Source organism: Hyperolius riggenbachi, chromosome 8 (genome assembly GCF_040937935.1).
Source record: "Hyperolius riggenbachi isolate aHypRig1 chromosome 8, aHypRig1.pri, whole genome shotgun sequence".
NCBI lineage: Eukaryota > Metazoa > Chordata > Amphibia > Anura > Hyperoliidae > Hyperolius > Hyperolius riggenbachi.
Window position 1 is genome coordinate 264,890,503 of NC_090653.1, and position 25,423 is coordinate 264,915,925.

General features: G+C 44.5%; 1 protein-coding gene across 2 annotated transcripts in view; it reads left to right on the forward strand.

The window, feature by feature from the left end:
• Positions 1-16,752, forward strand: part of LOC137528550 (extracellular calcium-sensing receptor-like) — a 68,886-nt gene extending 52,134 nt beyond the window's left edge. Inside the window, exons 1-6 of one of the 2 annotated variants that reach the window (XM_068249881.1) lie at positions 3,097-3,304; positions 8,310-8,598; positions 10,200-11,039; positions 12,670-12,894; positions 13,042-13,165; positions 15,720-16,752. In XM_068249881.1, coding sequence (XP_068105982.1) covers positions 3,123-3,304; positions 8,310-8,598; positions 10,200-11,039; positions 12,670-12,894; positions 13,042-13,165; positions 15,720-16,621 — 2,562 coding nt within the window. In that variant the 5' untranslated portion in view covers positions 3,097-3,122 and the 3' untranslated portion in view covers positions 16,622-16,752. Of the gene's footprint in view, positions 1-3,096; positions 3,305-8,309; positions 8,599-10,199; positions 11,040-12,669; positions 12,895-13,041; positions 13,166-15,719 lie in introns of those variants that run through there. The other variant, XM_068249882.1, reaches the window with a different exon arrangement.
• Positions 16,753-25,423: the final 8,671 nt, after the last annotated feature.

A 25,423-nucleotide genomic window follows, 5' to 3' on the forward strand; every position in this document is an offset into this window, starting at 1 on the left:
AATGCAGAGCCTAAAGTATTACTTATAATTATAAAATTATGCATTACTCTAAACAACATTCATGCTTTCAAAATTCAATTTTAAAATGTGAAAGACAACTGAAGTGAGAGCTCTATGGAGGCTGCCATATTTATTTCCTTTTAAGCAATACCGGTTGCCTGGCAGTCCTGCTGATCCTCTGCCTTTTAGCCATAGACCCTGAACAAGCATGCAGAAGATCAGTTGTTTCTGACATTATTGTCAGATCTGACAAGATTATCTGCATGCTTGTTTCTGATGTGATTCAGCCACTACTACAGCCAAATAGATCAGCGGGGCTGCCAGGCAACTGGTATTGTTTAAAACTGAATAAATATGGCAGCCTCCATATAACTCTCACTTCAGTTGTCCTTTAACTGAATGCTTTATTGTTTTTTTTATTTTCAAATTATTATTTTTATTATGACTAATAATAGCATCAAGATTTTACTTGGAAATATCATGCCTGAAGTACCTGATGCAGGCCTTCAAGATATGTGAATTTTATGTAGATCCTGTCCATTTACATTTTTGCCTAATTGGTAACTGTGTCAGCATCAATTATTGCTTAAGACATGTAATTTTTCCAGCAGCTGCAGTGCGCAGGATAATTATATTATTATCTAGAGCTTATAGCAATCAGAATTAAATATATGGTAGAGAAGTGCTGATTAATTTAATGATATATGTAACGGGAAGGCTAGAAAGGCTCTCCCTAATGACCAGACAAAAATATATAAACACTGTTATGGATTTACACTGGGATAGCTCCAATTAAGACTGCATTGCGATCCATTCTTTGATCATCGCAGGTTTCACGCGGCAAGTCCTTTTTGTGTTTGTCTATGCCAGTCTTTTCCAATCCTGTTCTTAAAGGAGTCATCAGGCTATTTATCCTACCACCAATTTACTCACCTGGGGCTTCCTCCAGCCCCTTGCAACTGATGTGTCCTACGCCGCAGCTCCAGCTCCGCTCTCAGCCGCTGGTCCGGGGTCCCTCGCATGGCTGTCCTCTACCACACCTGCGTGAGTGCCGCTGTCAATCAAGTCCACGTTGTCTGGACTGTACTGCGCAGGCGCTGTAGTGGACAAGTTCGAGGTCAGCATCTGCACCGGCTGGAACCCCAGGCTGGCGGCTGAGAGCAGGGCTGGAGGCTGAGAGCGGAGCTGTCAGCGTGGGACATATCAGCTGCAAGAGGCTGGAGGAAGCTCCAGGTAAGTAGATCGGCGGGTAGGATAAATAGCCTGATGACTCCTTTAAAATAAAGCTGAAGAGATTAAAAATTAAAAAAGTCAGACCTATGGAGAGGGAAGGCTATGGATCCTGTAGAACCTCCTCTGGTCCCCTTGTTCCAGTGTGGTCCCCTGGTCAAATATGCCTATGAAACTCTCAGAAGGCTCCAGGAGCACTTGTTTCCCCATGTGCACCCAAAGACAGGCGCAAAGACTTCTCTGAGGCAGCGTCACTTTACCGGGGAACAGTGCTGGTGTGAGGGGACCAAGAAGGGGCCAGGGAAAGCTCTATAGGATCCAGATCATTCCCTCTCCATAGGTAAGTATGAGGTCGCATTCACAGTGTCACGTTGCGGAGCTGCGTTATAAATTCTTATATTGCATCTTACAGCACTGCAATGCTAATCCTATTCGCTGTTCACAGTGCGACGTTAACACGTTGCGACTTTAACATCACATTAAAATGCAACGTCCCACTGTGAATGCGACCTCAGACTTTTTTTTTTGCTACAGATTTGCTTTAAAGGATACCTGAAGTGACATGAGACATGATGAGATAGACATGTGTATGTACAGTGCCTAGCACACAAATAACTATGCTGTATTCCTTTTTTCTTTCTCTGTCTGAAAGAGTTAAATATCAGGTATGTAAGTGGCTGACTCAATCCTGACTCAGACAGGAAGTGACTACAGTGTGACCCTCACTGATAAGAAATTCCAACTATAAAACACTTTCCTAGCAGAAAATGCAAAATACCTTCAACCAGAATCCAGACTCTCATTGGAACCTACAGGAAGCGTTTAGAGGCTGTAATTTTTGCAAAAAAAAAGAGGATCTACTAAAAATTGATTTAATTTATTTTTTGTGGTGCCCAAATTTATGCACCTGCATAATTTCATTTAAACAATTATTGCACACTTTCTGTAAATCCAATAAACTTAACTGACATTTTTTATCATAACAACCACCGATTTATACAAGAAAATCATGACGATTAACAAAGTTGCCCAAACTTTTGCATCCCACTGTAAATCCTTGTGCTATATTTATCTTATCTCAGGTACACTTTAAAGGTATTTTATTACTAAGGTTTGAAAAAACCTTGTTGGGAAAAATTCAAGAGAAAAGTTAATAGGACGTGGACCAGCTTGTGAAAATTCTTCGTTAAAATATCAGGTCAGGCAAAAATGCAAAATTCCATACGAATATTACTTAGGTCAAAATTTAAGCTCATCTCTAATTTCATTGTCTCAGCAACGTTGAGAACAGGTTTGGGAAACACTGGTGTATGTCATCCCAGGCAGTTAAGACTTTACTATAAGAGTAGTTTAAAGCTGAATATAACCCTGCATTTCAACTTTGCTCTAAAACATTATTTACAGCATATTATATGCAAAAAGCATTTTTTTTTTACTAGACCAGCATTGGAAGGGTTAAACACAGAAGTTTAAAGTTCCGTGGAGAGATATGCAGAAGTTCAGATTGTTACATTCTATTTAGTTAAATGTATCTATTGAGAAATGTTACACACTCTTTGGCTGTCCTCCAGCTCCTTCTCAGTCAGAGAGAGTGAGCCACATTCAACACTTAGATACATTTATGTAAACAAAATGTATCTATGTCAGCTTCGGATGCGTCTGCAGAAATCTCCAGGAACTTTAAAGCTCTGTGTAACCCTTCCAATGCTGGTGTAGTAAAAAAAAATGCTGGTTGCATATAATATACTGTAAATAATGTTTTAGAGCAAAGTTGAAATGCAGGGTTATATTCCGCTTTAAGGGTGGAGTATCCATTGAAGAAATGCCTGTTTGTGATTGGTTTATTTTAACTTTACAGGTAGAAAATGTGGTTACACATCCAGCCTGGACTGATGACTCTGCTTCTCCATTGGTGTACAGCTCTGGCATCAAGATGCCTGCTCTCTATGCCTCCAATGGCTGATTACACAGAAGAAGGCCACATCACCCTGGGGATGATCAACCCAGTGTGTGCAATTTCCACTCAGACCCTGTTGACCTTCTCCAGTCATCCGCTTTTACAGTCATGTGATCTGTGAGTAGTACTGGCCATGTGACCAGCTAGTGGTCATACTTAAAGGCTAGACACTTCAGGACACTTCACTTCAGTAAGTCACTTCAGCTAGTTAGAGCACAGATGTACTCCTGTCCTCAAGGACCAGATCCATGCCAGTGTTTAGACCGGGCAGAGAAATGGAGATGTGTTCTGCTTGATGAACCACACCTTTCCCGATTCTGCCCCATCAATTAATTTGAGCTGTGCTAAAAATGTGTGAGGCCCTTGAGGACTGGAGTTCGGCATTAGACATGTAGCGAACGGTTCGCCGGCGGACGGTTCCAGGCGAACTTTGGGGGTTCGCGTTCGCCTGGACCAGGCGAACTTTTGCGGAAGTTCGATTCGCCCCATAATGCACTATGAGGGTCAACTTTGACCCTCTGCATCACAGTCAGCAGGCACATTGTAGCCATTCAGGCTACAGTAAGCCCTGGAGCCCCACCCTCCCCTTATATAAGGCAGGTTTGCTGGCCATTACACCCACTCGTGTGCCTGCTAGAGACAGACTAGCTGCTGCAGACTTGTTCTTCTAGGGAAAGATTAGTTAGGCTCTTGGCTTGCTCCTGGCTGATTGGTATTGCTAAAATAGCACCCCTCAATAGCTCTTTTGAGAGCTCTAATGTTTTCCTGATGTGATTTTTGTGTGTGTGTATTGCTCACTGAATTGTACAGCCCTATCTGTTGCAGCTGGACCTTGGTAATTGTTATTACTGTGCCAGCCAGGCCCTGCCTAACTATCTATACTGGGACACCTACCTATGACTACCTAACTACTGGGGCACCTACTTACCTATACGGGGACACCTACCTAGCTATACTAGGGGACCTACCTATGCCTACCTACCTATACTGGGTCTCCTACCTATGCCTAGCTAACTACTGGGTCTCCTACCTATGTCTAGCTAACTACTGAGGCACCTACCTATGCCTACCTAGCTATACTGGGACTTCTACCTATGCCTACCTACCTATACTGGGACTCCTACCTATGCCTAGCTAACTACTAGGACACCTACCTATGCCTAGCTAACTACTGGGACACCTACCTATGCCTACCTACCTATACTGGGTCTCCTACCTATGCCTAGCTACCTATACTGGGACTCCTACCTATGCCTACCTACCTATACTGGGTCTCCTACCTATGCCTAGCTAACTACTGGGACACCTACCTATGCCTACCTACATACAAGAAGATAATAAGGTCGTTGCTTCATTGTGGACAGGCCAAATTTGATCAGCTGGACAGTCACTGTTGTTCTATCATTGAGTTACCACAGCCCGGCCACCATATGGGCTTGAAAACCGCCACTGCCTACACTCTTGCCACAGTGCGCACCAGTCCAGCATGGCCGTCACAATGCAAACAGCTGTTTGCGGTGCATTACACAGTGAGTTTGGTGTGTCAGTGTGAAGCAGAACTCTAATTACACTCCCTGATTGATGTATACACATGCAAGATGTTTGAAAGCGCTTTAGGCCTGCAATTTAGCATTCAATGTGATTTCTGCCCTTAAAACGCTGCTTTGCGTCAAATCCAGATTTTTCCCCGGGACTTTGGGCATGTATCCCACTCCGCCATGCCCCCCTCCAGGTGTTAGACCCCTTGAAACATCTTTTCCATCACTTTTGTGGCCAGCATAATTTTTTCTATTTTTCAAAGTTCGCATCCCCATTGAAGTCTATTGCGGTTCCCGAACTTTTCGGCGAACCAAACCTTCCGCAAAGGTTCGCGAACCGAAAATCGGAGGTTCGCGACATCGCTATTCGGCATCCCTGAGTTAGAGAAACTGATAAATTGTGGTGTTTAGACAGAATCAAATACGGCTTGGCATGACTATCTTTTGAAAAGTCTAGAAAACCATGGTAGCAACTGACTGAAAAAGAGAAGTTATTTTTAATAGCATTCAGTTGCAAAAAAGAAGCTTGTGTGACATTGATATATAGCATTTTAATTTTTGATAAACCTTTAGAAATCCTTTAACCACAGTTTTCTGTTCCATGTGGTATAAACATACCGGAGAAGACTTTCACGGAATAAAGCAGGAAAGTTACAGTTCCATTGTCACATTTTCTTCAAATTTCACTCACACTGAAAAATCAACAACAACAAAAAAAAAAAAACAATTTTGTAGATGTAATTAAAAAAATAATAATAATTTTCACATAATGAAGCAAATTGCAGATATTTTGTGTAGATGGGGCATGCAACACAAGTTCTATATTCATTCAAGCCCATGTTTCAAAAATGAGTACACCCAAATTATAGTCTCAGGAGAAAAGCCACACTTAAAGTGAACCAGAGACGACGCATCCTCATGTATTTTACCATATATATCAGTGGGAACATTAGAGAAAACACAAACACCTACCCTGCTCTCTGTTTCATTCTGCACTGCACAGCTTACTCCTAATCAGCCCTGATAAAATCCCCGACTGAGCATTCAGTCTGGCTTTGCTATAATGACTCAGCTATAATGATTCATGAGCAGAGCCAGAAGGGGGCAGGCTTGAGCTTGAAAAGACACCAGAGAAGCCCCTCTCAGTCTTCTTTCACTGAGATGGGCGGGGAGAGGTGGAGATTGGCGAAGATTGACTCCAGCAGAGGCAGAGCTACAGCGCAAAGCTCTGCCTTTGCAGGCAGCAAATTCCACGACCTGGAAAGTGGACCAATGAAAATCCTCCTCAGGTTGGACCAATGGAGAGGCCAGGCGGGAGCATTGAAGATGATTTTGACAGGGCTTCAGTTTTCCCTAAAGGCAGAAGGAGCAGATGAGAGTGGTGGCCCCACCAGATCAGTGCAAAGCACTGGGGAGTGTTGGTATCAAGGGAGCCTGACATGAAGCAGCAGACAGGGAATGAGTGCCCGGGGAGATTTGTGACTGTAGCGGCGGCAAGTGATGGATGTGGCATAGGTGTGGTGGATTTTAAAGAGACACTTAACCACTTGACCACTGAGGGGTTTTACCCCTTTAGGACCAGAGCAATTTTCACCTGTCAGCGCTCCTCCCATTCTTTCACCAATAACTTAATCACAACGAGATGATCTATATCTTGTTTTTTCGCCACCACTTAGGCTTTCTTTGGGAGGTACATTATGCTAAGAATTATTTTATTCTAAACACATTTTAATTGAAATAATAAGAAAAAAATTGAAAAAATTAATTATTTCTCAGTTTTTGGCTATTATAGTGTTAAAATAAAACGTTCTAGTTTATAAAACCCACACATTTTATTTGCCCATTTGTCCCGGTTATTGCAATGTTTGCAATTTTTCCCTAGTACAATGTATGGCGCCAATATTTTATTTGATAATAAAGATGCATTGTTTCAGTTTTGCGTCCATCACAATTTATAAGCCCTCAAATAAAAAATTACAGTAATATACCCCCTTGACATACCTATTTAAAAAGTTCAGTGTCTAAGGCAACTATTTATGTATATATATATATATATATATATATATATATATATAAACTGTTTGGTTACTATGGGGGATTGTGGGAGGGAAATGGTTAATTTTAGTGATGTCCTCAGTCATTATTTCTGATTCGCGTACATGAGGACGTGAATCTCAAATAAAGCATTGCAGTGTAACAGCCAGAAGATACAATGAAGCAGGCATCTAATAGATGCCAGTGTTCATTGATTCGGGGACTTAGATTTATAAATGGGAACTGCATTCCCATTCATTAATGTCCCCACTAACGGTAGTCGCCCACTCCTATTGACTAACTTTCGCGGCCCTGGGACTTCAGATGCAGTTTCCCAGGGCGTGATTATACTGCACCTGGTGCAGTAAGCAGTTAAGCCAAGGAGAAAAAAATCAGTTTTACTCACCTGAGGCTTCTACCAGCCCCCTGCATCCGTCCCGTGCCCACACAGTCACTCACAGAGCCTCCGATCCCCCGCAGCCAGCTACTTTCGTTTTGCTGACAGGCCCGACAGGCCTGGCCATGTGTCTTCTTCTTCGCATTCCAGTCTGCAGTAGCGCCCTGCACCTGCGCAGGATGCTTTTGCAGACGGGAACGTGAAGGAGACGTGTGGCCAGGCATGCACAGTACACCTGTCTGCTAAAAACTAAATTAGCTGGCGGCGGGGGACAGGAAGCCATGAGTGACTACGAGGACACGGGATGGCTGCAGGGGGATGGTAGAAGCTCCAGGTCAGTAAAACTGATTTTTTTTCTCCATAGCTTAAGTATCCCTTTAAGTGGGAGCAAGGGAGCAGTGCTGTGGTGCTGAAAGACAGCTCAACAACACAAAAACCTCACTTTCCATCACCCAGCAGCTACGAGCAATGCTCACACAAATTGCTCAGACTTACCTCCTCATAGAAAGTTCAACAGATTCAAATCAATTTCAATACAAAATGTTTATTTCTTACTCCAAAAATTGCTGCAACACATTTCAGGGGTCTACAGTCTTCTTATTCAGGCAAAATACAAAAGAAGCATCTTTAAATCCACTGGGATGAGTATTATGCCTCGAGGATGAGGATTACACAGAGGCATAATCCACATGCAGGCAGATTTAAAATGGCTCCTTTTGTATTTTTCCTGAAGAAGCAGGCTACATTGTAGACCCATGAAACGCATTGCAGCAATTTTTGAAGTAAGAAATAAACATTTTGTATTTAAATTGATTCAAATCTGTTGAGTCTTCTGTGGGGAGGTAAATCCACCACTACACCCCCTTTTATTGTATACTTCACTGGCACCTCTGTTTCCAAACAATACCTGAATGTTAACTCTTTCAGGCATAGAAAGAAAAAAAGGAACACAGCCTAGTGATTTGTATGCTTGACACTGCACACACACATGTTTATCGCATCAGTTTATTTTCACTTATTCCTTTAATTGTTGAAATCTGTCTTTACTTTCTGGATGACCCTCTTATATCAAGCTTGAGAAGAAACATCCTTTAGTAGATGAGAACACATTACAAAAACAATAATTACTAAACAATTTTAACTCCTCTACCAGGTTTCGGATAGATCTGTATAAGTCAATGTTGGCTCTACTCTTTGCTACCAAAGAAGTCAATGAAAATCCAGATCTTCTGCCAAACATCACCCTGGGCTTCCAGATGTATGACTCTTGTTTCTCTGAAGCGTTTTCTCTTCGTGCCACCATCCAGGTGACATCGGGTATTAGAAATCCGATCCCAAATTACCACTGCGGTCCAGGGCCTCTTGTTCCAGCAGTCATTGGAGATATGTCAACATCCTCAATGGTTATTGCAAGACTCTTGGGGCTATGGAGGATCCCTCAGGTAAGTAGACTGACCATGAAACGTGATAATTCACTAACCTTGATATTAGACTTAGCTTTCACTAGTCCTCAAGCTGGTCCAATGAATTAGAGCCCCGACATTTGCTGCTGATGCAGAGAACCAACACAAGTGTGACATATAAGCCTGCAGTTCTGGATACACAGCTGGCCATTAGAGGGGAAGGAAGGATTGGCTTGTATCAGCCCACTGGCCATACATGAAAATCAAATCTTTTCTTTTTGAATGTATTATGAATAGTCTTGTTTTTTGAATCTGGGTTTCCTTTTTCGGAAACCCGGATAATGCCATTCAAAGCAGTTCAGCACCATCACTTGTGGAGAGAGTCATGGAGTTGCATTCCACATCACACTTCACATGACTCAGATGCTTTCGAATGATGAAACATTGGAGTCATGTGAAGCTCGGAACTGCTTTGGATGGTGGGTTTCCAAGTCGGTGCCCATTGGGTATGGCGCAAGTCGTGGCATAGTACATTGCATCGGTATGTGTACACCATGTGTTTGTTAATCGTGCTCAGCTATTTCTGCCGGAGCCCAAGTAGAAAGCCGCTAGTGAGCCTACAGGCAGCAGCAATTGGTGTGTTATTGTTGACATTTGTTCAGGAGAGCCAGCGCTGGATCGTACTGGCGGAGGGAGATGGGGGAAGCCTCATTAAGATCTAAAGGCTTCCCCCTCCCAAGGTAAGTATCAGATGTATTACTTTTTCCAAGTCATGGGTTTTCTTTAAATTGATATTCATATAGCTTTCATGCAGAACTTAAAGTGTATCTTCAGGGAAAAAAGTGCCCCTACCGGCTACTCACCTCTGGAGCAGTCCCTTCTCCACCAGGCTGTTCCAATGCTGGGATCCCCGAAAACACGATTGTCAATGGCTTGAGCATGTGCATTAGCACGGACCCACTCGGGCTCAGCTTTTTCCCAAAGCCTGTCCATGCTCCTGCGCATGCCTAGTGCGGCCGCTCTTCAGGGGTCTCATCACTGGATCAGCCCGGGGAGCAGGATATGGGAAGCCTCTCTCGAGGTAAGTATCCAAAATAGGTGGCAGCAAATCTCACAGGTTTTCTATAAATACCATTTTCAAGGGCATCAGCCATGGCCAGGACCGGATTTACCATAAGGCACTGTAGGCATGTGCCTACAGGCGCCTGATGATGGAAAGGTGGCTCCCTCCCCCCAGAGCGCCTCCCTCCCTTCTTCCCTATGCAGAGTCCTGAGCAGAGCGTAAATGAGAGGTTATTTCTGCATTCCTCTGATGAGATCTCCCTCCAGTCGGGGGCACCACTGGCTGTTTAATATTGAGAGTACCTTTGGATACCTAATACTAAGGGGCACCTGTAGCTACCTATGATGGGCAAGGGAAGTAAGGGAGAAGTGACAGCTGGGCTAGCCAGCATACTTGAAGTGCAGTTTGGTGGGGGTTTGTAGGTTAATAAAGGGCAAGGTCTAGGGTGCCAGGACATCTGTGCCTATAGGCTCCTGTGATGTAAATCCGGGCCTGGCAATAGCACCTTTTGCATTCCTTCCAAAGCAGACTTCCTTTGAAAAGAAAGAGATAACTTTGCTATTATATGTCTCCTCAGGTCAGTTATATAGCTGTACACCCATCTCTGAGCAACAAAGCTGAGTTCCCATCATTTTTAAGAACAATGATCAGCTCTGGAAGCCAACCGCAAGGTTTGATCGAGCTTTGCAAAAAATTTGGATGGACCTGGATAGGACTAATTGTGTCCTCATACGACTACATGCTCCAAGAGGCTATAGCCCTCAAAAGAGAGGCCATCACAAATGGAATTTGTATTTCATTCTTTGAAACCATCTCTCAGTTTGGTCCTGGTGATAAAAGTATGTCGACATTAGTAGCAAATGTGTATAAGTCAACAGCCAAGGTGGTAATCCTCTACTGCTCTTCTCCAGCCATCTCTATGTTATTTGCAGAAGTTCTACAGGAGAATCTCTCGGGAAAAGTATGGATTGGTATAGAATCTTGGTACACATCTCCTGTGACCCAATATAAACAACTTTGGAAGATCATGAATGGCACCATAGGGATTGCGAGGACTAAAAAAGTTCCTCCAAATTTCTCTTACTTCCTCCGAACTCTTCTTCCTTCCACCTATCCCAGGATGTTGTCTTTCTGGAAATTCTGGGAACGCATGTTTAACTGCAAGCAGCCTATTAATAATGCTAATAACAGTATATCAATTTCAGAAGGTGGTAGTCAGGTGTGCACAGGTTCGGAAAAGCTTGTCACTGATGACATCACAGAAGTTAACGACCCAACATTGCAAGCTGTCTACATGGCCCACAATGCCATCTACGCTGTTGTGCACGCTCTCCACAACCTGCTGTCCTGCACACCTGGAGGAGAAGAAAAACAAAGAAAACTTTGTGCAGATAAGCAAAACATAAAGCCCTGGCAGGTACGTATGCTGATAATTACTAGCGATTGTGAAATATGAGGATACTTGCATAATATCCTACATATTGCTTATATTACTTTGTGTGTTTAACCACTTGCCGACCGCACACTCATACCGTGCCGCGGCAAAGTGGTAGCTGGAGGACCAGCGACGCACATCTGCGTCGCCAGGTGCCTCCCTAATTAATCAGGAAAGGGCGCTCGCGCGAGCGGGCGTTTCCTGTAAGATCACGGAGTGGGTCTCCGCGAATAGCCTGCGAGCCGCTGATCGCGGCTCGCAGACTAAATGTAAACGCAGGAGGATTTTGTTTGTCTCCTTTGTCTCCTTTGTTTACATTGAACGGCGCTGCTGCGCAGCAGCGCCGTAAGGCAGCTCGGCGATCCCCGGCCAATCAGCGGCCGGGGATCGCCGCCATGTGACAGAGGACATCCTGTCACAGGCTGCACAGGACGGATAGCGTCCTGTGCAGCCCCGATCACCAGGGGGGACAGGTAGGAGGGGGGGGATTTCGCCGCGGAGGGGGGCTTTGAGGCCCCCCCCCCCGCAACATGCCAGCTGGCAGGAGCAATCAGACCCCCCCTGCACATCATCCCCATAGGGGGGAAAAAAGGTGGGGCGATCTGATCGCTCAGCATGCAAACTGATCTGTGCTGGGGGCTGCAGAGCCCACCCAGCACATATCACAAAAAACAGCGCTGGTCCTTAAGGGGGTGGGGGGGTAAAGGCTGGGTCCTCAAGTGGTTAATAAATCATGATGTTAAAACCTCAGTCTAGACCAGGGGTGTCAAACTCATATACAAAGTGGGCCGAAATTGTACACTGAGACCTAGTCGCAGGCCAATCTTAATGTCTACCTTCCTCCCTTATAAAGTTACCAGGTTTCTAATGGCTCTCCTCCAACCCCTATACAGTTCCTTCATGTTTAGTGCTTTCCCCCTACCTCTTTCATAGTGCTTTCCTGTTGATCTAGGGCTTCACCTCCACTATAGCTTCCCTGGTGGTCTACAATGGGTCAAATATAATGCAAAGTTGGGAAACTACTTGAGGGCCAAATTGAATGGCTCTGAGGGCCAGATTTGGCCCGCAGGCCGGAGTTTGACACGTATGGTCTAGACGGACCAGTATTCCAGTATTCCCACCCCCTTCTTGTAAATAAGCTCCTCTGATTGGAATAACCACTGTTAATGACTGGACACCACCAAGCAACTAAGACATCCATTGCCACAGAGACAGTTCATCAGGGTGGGATATTGCAAAAATTTCATTATATTTTACCAAAAATTTTCGTCAGGCGAAAATGCAAGTTTCCATACAAAAATTATTTTGGCAAAAATTTTAGCTTAATCCTAGTTAGAACTAGAAGAGCTGGAGAGAAGAAGATCTAGAACTGGAAGAGACAGAAAAGAAAATAAACAGAGCAAACATCTGTGCCCCACTGATATAACTTTCATGACAATTTAACAGTGGAAATTTCAATTCTTTACAAATGCCTCCCATGCTGCTGTTAAATTGATTAATAGCTTTCCTTTATTGCCAAGTTCAATAAGTAGTCTCATTATACAAGTTCATTTTTCATGATCAAGTAGAGTTCAATGCAATGCAAAAAAAATTCTCATTTATTTTTCCATAGGTCCTTTACTACCTGAAGAGAGTCAAGTTTGTAAACACTGCTGGAGAAGTAGTATCATTCACTGCCAGTGGTGACATCAACGGGTACTTTGATATCTTGAACTGGCATGTTAAGGGGGACACAGGAGAATATGTGACAGCAGGGATTTTCAAAGTCAGTGTCAATGCCAGCGAGAAACTCTTCATTAATGAGAGCGCCATCTTCTGGCCTGGAGGACAGGGGAAGGTGAGTTTAACCTCAAGGCATCCAAATAGTTGCCTACTGAAAAGTGTCCTGTGTTTTGTGAACGATTCCGGATCATAAAGAAAAAATATGCAACACAAATGGTCACATTCTTTAAACATAGTCTTGCCTGTTCATTTAATGTTGAAGGTTCCATCCTCGGTCTGTAGCAAGAGCTGTCTACCTGGTTACTGGAAGGCACCGCAGAGAGGTCAACCGGTTTGCTGCTTTGACTGTATACTCTGTCCAGATGGAATGATCTCCAACCAAACAAGTGAGGATAACAACTTTATTTAATACTTCAGGCTAGTAAGACGAGATAGGACCTACATTTCATTCAGAGCTAAATGAACAAGATTTTCCTTTTTAACAATTAGTCTCTGCACGCTTCACAATTAATTACTAATGTTCTATCTGGTCATGGATGGTTCTCCAACTTGTGGGCAGGTAATACATTTAGAATTACAAAATAAATTACTAGATTTTTTTATTTGCCCTTTCTGCAATTTTTCAGTGCTGCTCTGAGGCACATTTCCTGTTTTTTTTGTAATTGTTTTGTTTTTTAAAAATTGATTTCCACAATTAAAATAAACAATTACTAGCAAGACTTTCAGTAAGCCCCTCCCCCTGGCCTGTACTAGATAGATGAAATATCACTAAAGCTAAGTACACACGTCCAACTTGTGCACAACATGCACACGACCGCACAAATGACCTGACGTACTGCACAACCTGTATGTCCACACGTCCAGAAGGATAAACGACCAACTGATTTACATATTGCGTACAATAGCGGAATGACGGACTACACATTGAAAATAAGTACAAGTTGTTTAACAGTTGTTCAAACGTCTTGTACACACACATCCACTGCACAATATCAGACAGCCGAAGGCCAACGTAGATCCGACAGTTGGATCAGACGCAACGCCTCTTATGAGTCGCTCGTCAAGTCGTTTTTACACATCCACACGCCTGATTGTCATCCAACAGTCTAAAACGAACTTAAAGACAACCCGAGGTGTGTTTAAAGAATGTTATCTGCATACAGAGGCTGGATCTGCCTATACAGCCCAGCCTCTGTTGCTATCCCAAACCCCCCTAAGGTCCCCCTGCACTCTGCAATCCCTCATAAATCACAGCCGTGCTGTGAGGCTGTGTTTACATCTGTAGTGTCAGTCTCAGCTGCTCCTCCGCCTCCTGCATAGCTCCGGTCCCTGCCCCCGTCCCTTCCCTCCAATCAGCAGGGAGGGAAAGGATGCAGGCGGGGGACTGGAGTTCTGCAGGAGGCGGGGAGAGCAGCAGACTGACACTATAGAGATAAACACAGCCAGCTCTGACAAGCTGTTTGTCAGCAGCGTGGCTGTGATTTATGAGGGATTGCAGAGTGCAGGGGGACCTTAGGGGGGTTTGGGATAGCAACAGAGGCTGGGCTGTATAGGCAGATCCAGCCTCTGTATGCAGATAACATTCTTCAAACCCACCTCGGGTTCTCTTTAAGTCGGACGGCAATCAGGCAGTTTTGTTGAGCGTGTGTACGAGCCTTTAAAGCACCAGACTCTGTTGCTGGCTGGTTTTCCAGTTGACAAGCTAAACACTTCCGTAGACATGATTGCAACAGACCAGATGATTTGAACCCAGGTTCAGTATAGAGTATAAAGTTCTAACAATAAATCATGTGCAGTAAAGTGGTAATGCTTAAAAAAATGGGAAAAAATGCATACAAATAAGGTGCAATATTGTGCAAATATATTCTATAAAAAAATTGTGCAAAAATGAATGAGCCAAATACACACTGAGGTAGATGCAGTACTAATGGAGCAGCCTATTGGATAGAAAGTGAATAGTGGAAATAGACAGACAAGGCAGTTTCTAGACTAAAATGTTCACAGGTCGAGGGTGTAACAATTGTGCACCCCCTACCCAATAGGTTTATCATCTTTATTTGCCATGCAGTATTTTGCAGAATGAGCTGGCCCCCTGTACTATGTAGGCAGATGTAGCCACTCCCACCCCAGTATCGGTAGCCAGATGCCCCATAAGTATAAGCCTCTTCCCTAGGATTGGTGGCCAGATGTGCCTCTAGTATAGGTAGCGAACCTATATGTGCCACCAGTATATGCAGCCAGGTATAGGTGCCCCCAGTATAGGTAGCCTTTGTATAGGTGTCCCCAGTATTGCTAGCCAGGCATAGGTGCCCCCAGTATACGTAGCCAGGTATAAGTGGCCCCAGTATAGGTAGTCAGATATAGGTGCCCCCAGTATAGATAGCCATGTATAGGTAGCCAGGTGGGGGGGGGGTGCATGTAGAGCAGGTAATCACGATACGTTGCCAGGATCCTCGCACCACTTGTACTTACTTCCTGGTCTCTTGCGTACCATCTCATAGTAACAGCGTCCCCTAGGGGGTGCTGTTACTATGGGATGGAACACAGGATTGGGAAGAAAGTACATGCAGCGTGTGGATCCCGGCAACATGATGATCATGACTACCCGCTCTGCATGCGGCCGCTGGTGCGCTCCCTTACGCAGCTGTGCCCCAGGCAATGCCTCATCTCACTCGCCCATAGAAACTGGCCTGTAGACAGGTATAAGTCAGGATCCAGTACCGGGCCTTTAGACAGGTATACGTATGGACATCAGTCCAGGTACGGTTGGGTTAGCCTACAACCCACACTAGTATCATGGAGTTTAATCCACTTTTTCAAAAGGAGGATTTTAATCACAGAAAATGATACCACTCAAAAATATGAACATAGAATATATAATGTCATGTTTTCTGACATAATTACCTTAATTAGTCAAGTAATACTCATGCTCTTCTACAGATTCTATTGCTTGTTTCTTGTGTCCAGAAGATCAATGGCCCAACAACAGAAGGACCAGATGCATCCCTAAAGTCATTGAGTTCCTTACCTATGAGGAACCTCTTGGTCTGGTGATCATCTCCTTCTCTATCTCATTCTTTGTCATCACCGTGATGGTCCTTTGTACCTTCTTAAAGTTCCGTGACACCGTGGTGGTGAAAGCCAACAACCGGAGCCTGAGCTACCTTCTCCTCCTGTCCCTAAAATTGTGCTTCCTCTGTTCCTTGATGTTCATTGGTAGACCCACTACACTGACTTGCGCCATCAGGCAATTACTTTTTGCAGGAACATTTTCTTTTTGCATATCTTGCATCTTGGCCAAAACCATAATAGTTGTTCTTGCTTTTAAAGCCACCAAACCAGGAAGCAATTTGAGAGTGTGGCTTAGCTTTAAGACAGCCATCCTTATTATTGCTATTGCCAACTCCATACAGCTGGTCATTATCTTAGTGTGGCTGTTTAGCTTTCCACCCTTTTTGGAACGTGATTTCCACATCTTGGTTGGAACCATCCTATTAGAATGCAATGAGGGTTTGGTTGTCATGTTCTACTGCACCATTGGCTACTTAGGGGTCTTGGCTTCTATAAGCTTTTTTGTGGCTTTCCTGGCTAGGAATTTGCCGGACAGTTTTAACGAGGCTAAATACATTACGTTCAGTATGCTGACCTTCCTTAGTGTTTGGTCCACTTTTATACCAGCTTATCTCAGCACGAAGGGCAAGTATATTGTTGCTGTAGAAATTTTTGCCATTTTGCTCTCTAGTTTTGGACTCTTGAGCTGTATATTTGCTCCAAAATGTTATATAATCCTTCTGAAACCTTCAATGAACACAAAAGAGTATTTAGCCTCTAAGGCCAAATAGAATGAAGATTTTTCTTTGCACACACGCACACGATGGAAAAGATGTATACATTGGTTCATGCTTATGCACAGGAAAACATGGGGTGCAGTGCTATCCACTCTGGGAATATGCAGAGACTTTGCACAGCAGTTGTTCCACAGCAGTGTACCTTAAGTTACACTGTTAGCACGACCTGCGGTACTCGAGTACTGCAAGCATAGTCACGTGTAGCTGGAGTACCCTAGGTTGCGCTACTAGCGTAACTCGCGATACACTGCTGTGGTAGTACTGGTAATATTGCAATGCGGTGTCTCTGCATGGCAATATTATCGCTAGGTCAGGGGTGTCAAACTCAAATACAAAGTGGGCAGAAATAGTACATCTGGGACCTAGTTGTAGACCAATCTCAATGCCTACTGGCCACCTCCCTCCCCTATACTGTTCCCAGGTGTCTAATGTCCCACCTGCAAACGTATACAGTTCCCTGGTGTCTAGTGGTCCTCCCTCCCCTATACAATCCCTGGTATCAAGAGGCCCCCACCCTCCCCTATTCTGTTCCCTGTTGTCTAGAGGCCCCCACCCTCCCTATACAGTTACCTAGTGTTTAGTGCTTTCCCCCTCCCTCCCCCATATGGCTTCCCTGGTGTTCTATGGCTTCACCTCCAATCTAGCTTCCCTGGTGGTATAGAGTGGGGAAACCTTTGAGGGCCAACTTTAATGGCTCTGAGGGCCAGATTTGGCCCGTGGGTCAGATATTGACATGTATGCGCTAGGTAGTGTAACAGGCCCCTAGTGTAAACTGGCCCTAAACATACCATCCAAATCTTGATGTTTGCAGATGGAACAGGCAACAAAACTGCCAATAATATTTCTGATAATGCTGAACAGTCAGATGTATACCCTTTATAGTAAATTCAGTAACATTTCCAAATATATAGGATATGTGAGGTGCTTAGGTGGATTAAGGCTGAAATTGTCACATCCTAGAAATGCTTTAAAAAATGTATATAGTTTACTTATTTAAGGTACAATAAAAAATATGTATGTCAGAAAATTACATAATTTAATACTGAATATGTTTTTAACAAAATGTATGTATACAAATGTTTAAATCATGTAATTATCTTTTTAAGGTAAAATTTAAAACAAGCAAAATTGGAAAATAAATATAAATGTCAGTATCTTAAAAAGAGCCTTTAGCAGCTGTGTTTGTATATTTTAAAGGGAACCCAAGGTGAGGGGGATATAGAGAAAGACATGTTTATTTACTTTTAAACAATGCACATTGCCTGGCTGTCCTACTGATCTTCTGCCTTTAAAGGGGCACTATGGCAAAAAAATGTAAAATTTAACATGTGTGCAAACATAAACAAATAAGAAGTACGTTTTTTCCAAAGTAAAATGAGCCATAAATGACTTTTCTCCTATTTTGCTGTCACTTACAGTAGGTAGTAGAAATCTGGCAGAAGTGACAGGTTCTGGACTAGTCCATCTCTTCATGGGGGATTTTTAGGGATTTATTTATTTTCAAAAGCACTTAGTGAATGACAGTTGCTCTGTCCAACTGCCAAAAAACTGTGTAGCGAGCAGGGAAGCTGGACAGCATCATTGTTTAAATCCTTTTTAGGGAATATCTTTATAAAGTATAAAAGCCTTGCTGAGAATCCCCTGTGAAGAGATGGACTAGTCCAAAACCTGTCACTTCTGTCAGATTTCTACTACCTACTGTAAGTGACAGCAACATAGGAGAAGAGTAATTCATGGCTCATTTTACTGTGGAAAAAACGTATGTCTTATTTGTCTCTGTTTGCACACACAGGATCTTCTCAAAAAATTAGTATATTGTGATAAAGTTCATTATTTTCTGTAATGTACTGATAAACATTAGACTTTCATATATTTTAGATTCATTACACACAACTGAAGTAGTTCAAGCCTTTTATTGTTTTAATATTGATGATTTTGGTATACAGCTCATGAAAACCCAAATTTCTTATCTCAAAAAATTAGCATATTTCATCCGACCAATACAAGAAAAGTGTTTTTAAAACAAATAAAGTCAACCTTCAAATAATTATGTTCAGTTATGCACTCAATACTTGGTCGGGAATCCTTTTGCAGAAATGACTGCTTCAATGCGGCGTGGCGTGGAGGCAATCAGCCTGTGGCACTGCTCAGGTGTTATGGAGGCCCAGGATGCTTCGATAGCGGCCTTAAGCTCATCCAGAGTGTTGGGTCTTGCGTCTCTCAACGTTCTCTTCACAATATCCCACAGATTCTCTATGGGGTTCAGGTCAGGAGAGTTGGCAGGCCAATTGAGCACAGTAATACCATGGTCAGTAAACCATTTAGCAGTGGTTTTGGCACTGTGAGCAGGTGCCAGGTCGTGCTGAAAAATGAAATCTTCATCTCCATAAAGCTTTTCAGCAGATGAAAGCATGAAGTACTCCAAAATCTCCTGATAGCTAGCTGCATTGACCCTTCCCTTGATAAAACACAGTGGACCAACACCAGCAGCTGACATGGCACCCCAGACCATCACTGACTGTGGGTACTTGACACTGGACTTCAGGCATTTTGGCATTTCCCTCTCCCCAGTCTTCCTCCAGACTCTGGCACCTTGATTTCCGAAAGACATGTAAAAGTTGCTTTCATCCGAAAAAAAGTACTTTGGACCACTGAGCAACAATCCATTGCTGCTTCTCTGTAGCCCAGGTCAGGCGCTTCTGCCACTGTTTCTGCTTCAAAAGTGGGTTCATGCTTCCATCTGCTGAAAAGCTTTACGTTCCGATCGCAGTTGCGTTGGGCGTTTTTTGACACTTTTTTTCCTCATCAGCCTATGAGAGGGGATCACATTGTGGGCCACTCAAGGGGACAGCTTTGTCACTTTGTACATGTAATTAAGGCACTGGTAAATTTGGGCACAGGGCAAAGCTGAAAAATGTCTCCCCCGGCATCACTAGTTACTATTCCCCCTTTAGACTGCCGTGGGCTCTGAGGTAAGACGGAATTCAGCTGCCAGCTACTGCTGCGGCATGCTGTCCCCTCAAGTGTAAAGTGTGTCCTCCTCTAGTGTTTTAAACTCTCACCTCTCCGCCATCACACCTCCTGACCTCCTCCGGTGTTCGACGTAACAGAGAGGGCCTGTACCACGTGACTTGGCACATGTTTGGACATCACACCTGCGCCAGTGTCACGTGGGACAGACAGGCACTCGTGTTGATTGTGAACACCGTAGGAGTCCGGGAATCACAACGGTGGAGAGGTGAGACTTTAAAACACTGAGCATAGTCATGGGGAGACATTTTACACTTGGGAGGACTCCAGCGCGGGGGGAGGGGGGGAGGTTGGGTGTCTGTCGCTGTGCACCCTATCAAGCCCTTGCCACCTATATTTTTTTAACCCTGAACAAAAGAGAAGATGACTCTGGCACTCTCCATATAAAAGTTCTTTATTTAACCACAATGTACAGGTACAAATATTGCCCCTGGTTTACAGCTGTTTGGCGTGTACAACACGCCTCTTCAGGACACGCGGGGCCAACATATTTTTTTAGCCATTCCCCATCCATCCATTTGACCAATTTTAGCCAGAAAGTCGATCAGGCGACCATGTCGATCGTCTTCCAATTCAATAAAATTATTGAAATGGATAATCGATCGGGCCACAATATTGAGTAATGTATGGGCACCCTTAAAAAATGTCTTAATTCTTTAAAGTTGAGCTGTGATCACAGAAATTTAGCAGCTGCTATTTATTACTCTTTATGGAAGGTGGATGCTGCCAGTCCTGTGTCTCACACCCGGAATCACTTCTGACTGGGAATAGACTTTCTAACCTGCCTGACTGTTCCCACCAAGAAGGATCAGCTGCCGGTATCTGTATCACCTGTAGACAAAAGGTCGTCTTTCAATGCCGCTGGATAGTGCAATAATCATTACAGTCCTGGGAAAACTAGTGATAAAAATGAATTGCCCATAACAAATGTCACATATCTATAGAGCATATATTATCAGTCCACATAGCAGATTGTATCCAAGACAGTCACTGTATTATTATTATTTATTGGATTTATATAGCGCCAACATATTACGCAGCTTAATACAATACATAAGATTACACACAATGATAACGGGTGACCGACGGCGCAATACAGGTAATAGACAATAGATACAACAATACAGGTAATAAAAAGCAATAAGATACACAATACAATACAGGTAGTATAATGCCAGATCATACACTGCAGTAGTAGTGCTAATAATAATGAGGCTATTCAGCTTCAAAGTTCCCCCACTGTACCCATCAATGATGCTATGTAGGATTTAAAGGGGTTCTAACTAACTAGACGAATACAACTGCTGCTGCGCGTGCCCTAGCTCCTGCTTGTGTCTCTGATAGCTTACTACACAGGTGCAGTATGATACTGCGCCTGCGCTGTAAGCTCCTGGAGACACAAGCGGGAGCTAGGGCACACGCAGCAGCAGTTGTATTCGTCTAGTTAGACGAATAATTTAACGGTGATGGCGGCGGGGAAGGATGGCGCGGGCACACTTGAGGACAGTCTTTTCGCCCCTTAAAGAGACACTGAAGCGAAAAAAAAAATATATGATATAATGAATTGGTTGTGTACTATGAATAATTACTAGAAGATTAGCAGCAAAGAAAATATTCTCATATTTTTATTTTCAGGTATATAGTGTTTTTTCTAACATTGCATCATTCTATAATATGTGCAGATTACACAACACTCACCATTCAAAATAAGTCTTTCAGAGCAGTCTGTGAAGTAATGACATCTCCTCTAGCAGAGGAAAAGTAAACAGTTCAATTACAGTTGAGATAATAAAAGTCATATAACAGCCCTCTCCACGTAAGTTAGTCGGAGAGCTTAATAGCTTTTTTGTTTTGCATAGAGATAACAACTGGAGTTTCTCAACTCTTCCTGTACTGGAAACAATTAGACTGATGTATCTGATCTTAATATTTTTTTTCTTAGCTGTACTACACATACAAATCATAATATCATCATTTTTTTTCGCTTCAGTGTCTCTTTAAGGACCAGAGCTTTTTTCTCCATTCAGACCTCTGCAGCTTTCACGGTTTATTGCTCGGTCATACAACCTACCAGGCTACCACTAGTGTTGGGCGAACAGTGTTCGCCACTGTTCGGGTTCTGCAGAACATCACCCTGTTCGGGTGATGTTCGAGTTCGGCCGAACACCTGACGGTGCTCGGCCAAACCGTGCCGAACTAAGAGCGCATGGCCGAACGTTCCCCGAACGTTCGGCTAGCGCTGTGATTGGCCGAACGGGTCACGTGGTTCGGGCCCGAACGCGCTCTGATTGGCCGAACGGTCACGTGGTTCGGGTAAATAAATACCCGAACCACGTCATATCTCCTCCATTTGTCTGTGGGTTTAGCTTTGGGTAGGCAGGCAGGGTAGTTCGCTCTCCAGCCACGCTAGCCAGGGTCCCCCCCAGTCATTGTGTGTCGCTGCTGGGAACAGTAGTACACCGCTCGCTCAGCCACACTATATATAGCATTGTTTACTGCCACTGTGTACCTCGCTCAGCCACGCTATATATAGCATTGTGTTTTCTGACACTCTGTGTACACGGCTTAGCCTGACTAATATAGCATTGTGTGTACTGCCACTGTGCACCTCGCTCAGCCACGCTATATATAGCATTGTGTTTTCTGACACTCTGTGTACACGGCTTAGCCTGACTAATATAGCATTGTGTGTACTGCCACTGTGCACCTCGCTCAGCCACGCTATATATAGCATTGTGTTTTCTGACACTCTGTGTACACGGCTTAGCCTGGCTATATAGCATTGTGTGTACTGCCACTGTGCACCTCGCTCAGCCACGCTATATATAGCATTGTGTTTTCTGACACTCTGTGTACACGGCTTAGCCTGACTATATAGCATTGTGTGTACTGCCACTGTGTACCTCGCTCAGCCACGCTATATATAGCATTGTGTTTACTGCCACTCTGTGTACACGGCTCAGCCAGACTATATAGCATTGTGTGTACTGCCACTCTGTGTACACCGCTCAGCCAGACTATATAGCATTGTGTGTACTGCCACTCTGTGTACACGGCTCAGCCAGACTATATAGCATTGTGTGTACTGCCACTCTGTGTACACCGCTCAGCCAGACTATATAGCATTGCGTACTCTGCCAGTCAGTGTGTATATTGCTGGGATCAGTAATACTCCACTCACCGCCAACCACTATATGAGCTCACCATGAGTTCCTCAGAGACCTCCGCTGTGAGCAGCACTCCCAACAACAGCAACAGCCAACGCCCCACGCAAGCTATAACATCCACTACAGCAGCCAGTGGTCAGCAGCAGCCCTCTCCGGAGGAGAATGTTGTGTCCATCGGTCCGTCGCCAGAACGATTAATGAGGGCTGCCATTGAGGAGATGATGGGGCCTGATGTGGAGGAGGAGGTCGGGCTCAGGCCAGCATCCCAAGTTAATGTTGAGGACGATGAGGGGTCTGTGTCTGGGGATGTTGGGGTGGCAGAGGTGGTGGGTGGGTCAGACTCAGGAGAAGAGTTGTATGATGAGGATGATGATCGGGACCATCTGTATGTGCCTCAGAGTCCGACCCCGGAAAACATGTTGTATCGTGTGTTTAGGTACTAAAATCTGCGTTCCCACTTCCCAGTACTGCCTGCAGTGCCCGGGTCCACGGATCCATATAATTTTTTGGGCAGCACTATCAAACTGTGGTACTATGAGTGAGTTGCCATGGTCCTTCTGTGCTGCCTGTCACACTCACCGTCTGTCTGCAGATGGATTGTTCAACACAGCTACGCCATCTGACATGTAGTCCTGGACCTTGACCATCTTCTCTAGGCGATTGGTGTTGGAGGACGTGGAACTGCCCGATTGCTGTTCTGTGGGCTGCTGCATGGGTGTCAGAAAATGTTCCCACTCCAAGGACACTGCCAATACCATTCCCTTTTGGGCACTAGCAGCAGCTTGTGTTCTTTGCTGCCCTCCTGGGTTTGCTGAAGTCAGTCTGTCGGCGTACAACTGGCTAGAGAAGGAGGAGGATGTCAATCTCCTCTCTAAAGTCTCCATCCTCAAGGGCCTGCTGGAATTGTTCCATTTTTGACCTGTCTGACACTTTCTTCAATCAGTTTTTTAACATTGTGTTTGTATAAACTGGGTATAAACCCAGTAATTGGTGTTGTCCAGATTCCAGAATAATGAATAATAATGAATAGTGAATAATGCGCGGGCCGCGTTCAATGCAGTCTAGCATGAATTGAGCCATGTGTGCCAGAGAGTCCTGCCAGACTCCTCTATCTTCATGTTCTTGTAAGCGTTGTGATTGTTGTGATGCACCATATTCGTCACCAGCATCACTTTCTTCCTCTTCTGCTGTCCTTTCCCGCTAAATTGTGGAAGTCCAACGTGCACCGCTCTGTCCCTCGGCAGTGGGGGCATCCAATTCCTGCTCCAACTCCAGCTGTTCCTCGTCCTGTTCTTTGTCATAGCTGGGACCAGCGTTTCCTGAGGCAGGTTGCCTGATGTTGGTATCATCACGCTGATCGTTTTCATCTTCAGAATCCCCCACTTGCATCATGCCAGCGGTTTCCATCTTCAACATTGATTTCTTCAGTAAACACAGCAGTGGTATTGTAATGCTGACTGTAGAGTTGTCACTGCTCAGTCACGCAACGTGGATTGCTCAAAATTTTGGAGGACTTGGCAGAGATCCAACATGGTGGCCCAATCAGATCCACAGAAGCTTGGTAGCTACTAGCTGCTGGAATGCGCCTCGGCACTGCGCAAAAGCGTGCTAGCATGTGCAGCGTAGAATTCCAGCGCGTAGGCAGGGACATCACCCAGCGAGCGATGGTGCGCTAGATTGAAGCGCTCCTGCATCTCTTGGTGAGTCCTTCAGAAGCGGTACTGGACTTTTAACAATGTTTTTTTTTTTTTCCTTCAACAGAAGATCTGCCACGTTGGAGTGAGGAGGACGCCGCCGACCCCGACACCAAGCTGAACCCCGGCGAACTCCAAGCAGAGGATCTTCAGGAACCCTCAAGGCTTTGAGCAAGCTGGGGAGGATCAGCAGTCCCGACGAGACCTCTCCTCATATGCGACTGAGTGCAGTGGAGCTCCCCAGAACAACCTCTCAGTTGTCACTTTGTCACTGGTCACTTTGTCACTGGTCACTTTGTCATTTTGTCACTTCTCACTTTGTCACTTGTCACTTCTCACTTTGTATTTTGTCACTTGTCACTTTGTCACTTCTCACTTTGTCACTTTGTCATTTTGTCACTGGTCACTTTGTCACTTGGTCACTTGTCCAGATGATCTCGGTACACCTCCTGCGATTCAAATTCCTGCACACATTGCTCTGGGATTTGGGTGTGATGAATGATGCATCTAACTGGCCACCGGAGGCAATTAAGGCCTTCAAAACATTGAAAGCAGCTTTCTGTTCCGCCCCCATTTTGCGTCATGTTGAGTTGTTGACGTCATGTTCATCCTCGGCCTCGCCTTGCATTTCAGTGCGAGGTGCATTTTCCACAGAAAAAGGTTGTGAATCCGGGCACAACATTTGTGGCTGTTCCATTGACCTTTCACAGGTAGAAGATTGTGGGGGTGGGAATAGCTCCTCCGAATAGCCCATTGTGTCCTGAAAACTACTCATTGCATTGCTTTGCGCACACATTTTTTTGTCCTCATGCAAGGCCTGAGTTGCACCTGAAAGCGTGGCCTTCTCCTCCTGCGCCATCACGTCTGCTGCTGCTGGGTTAGCGTTGACGCCCGGTCCCTGTTTA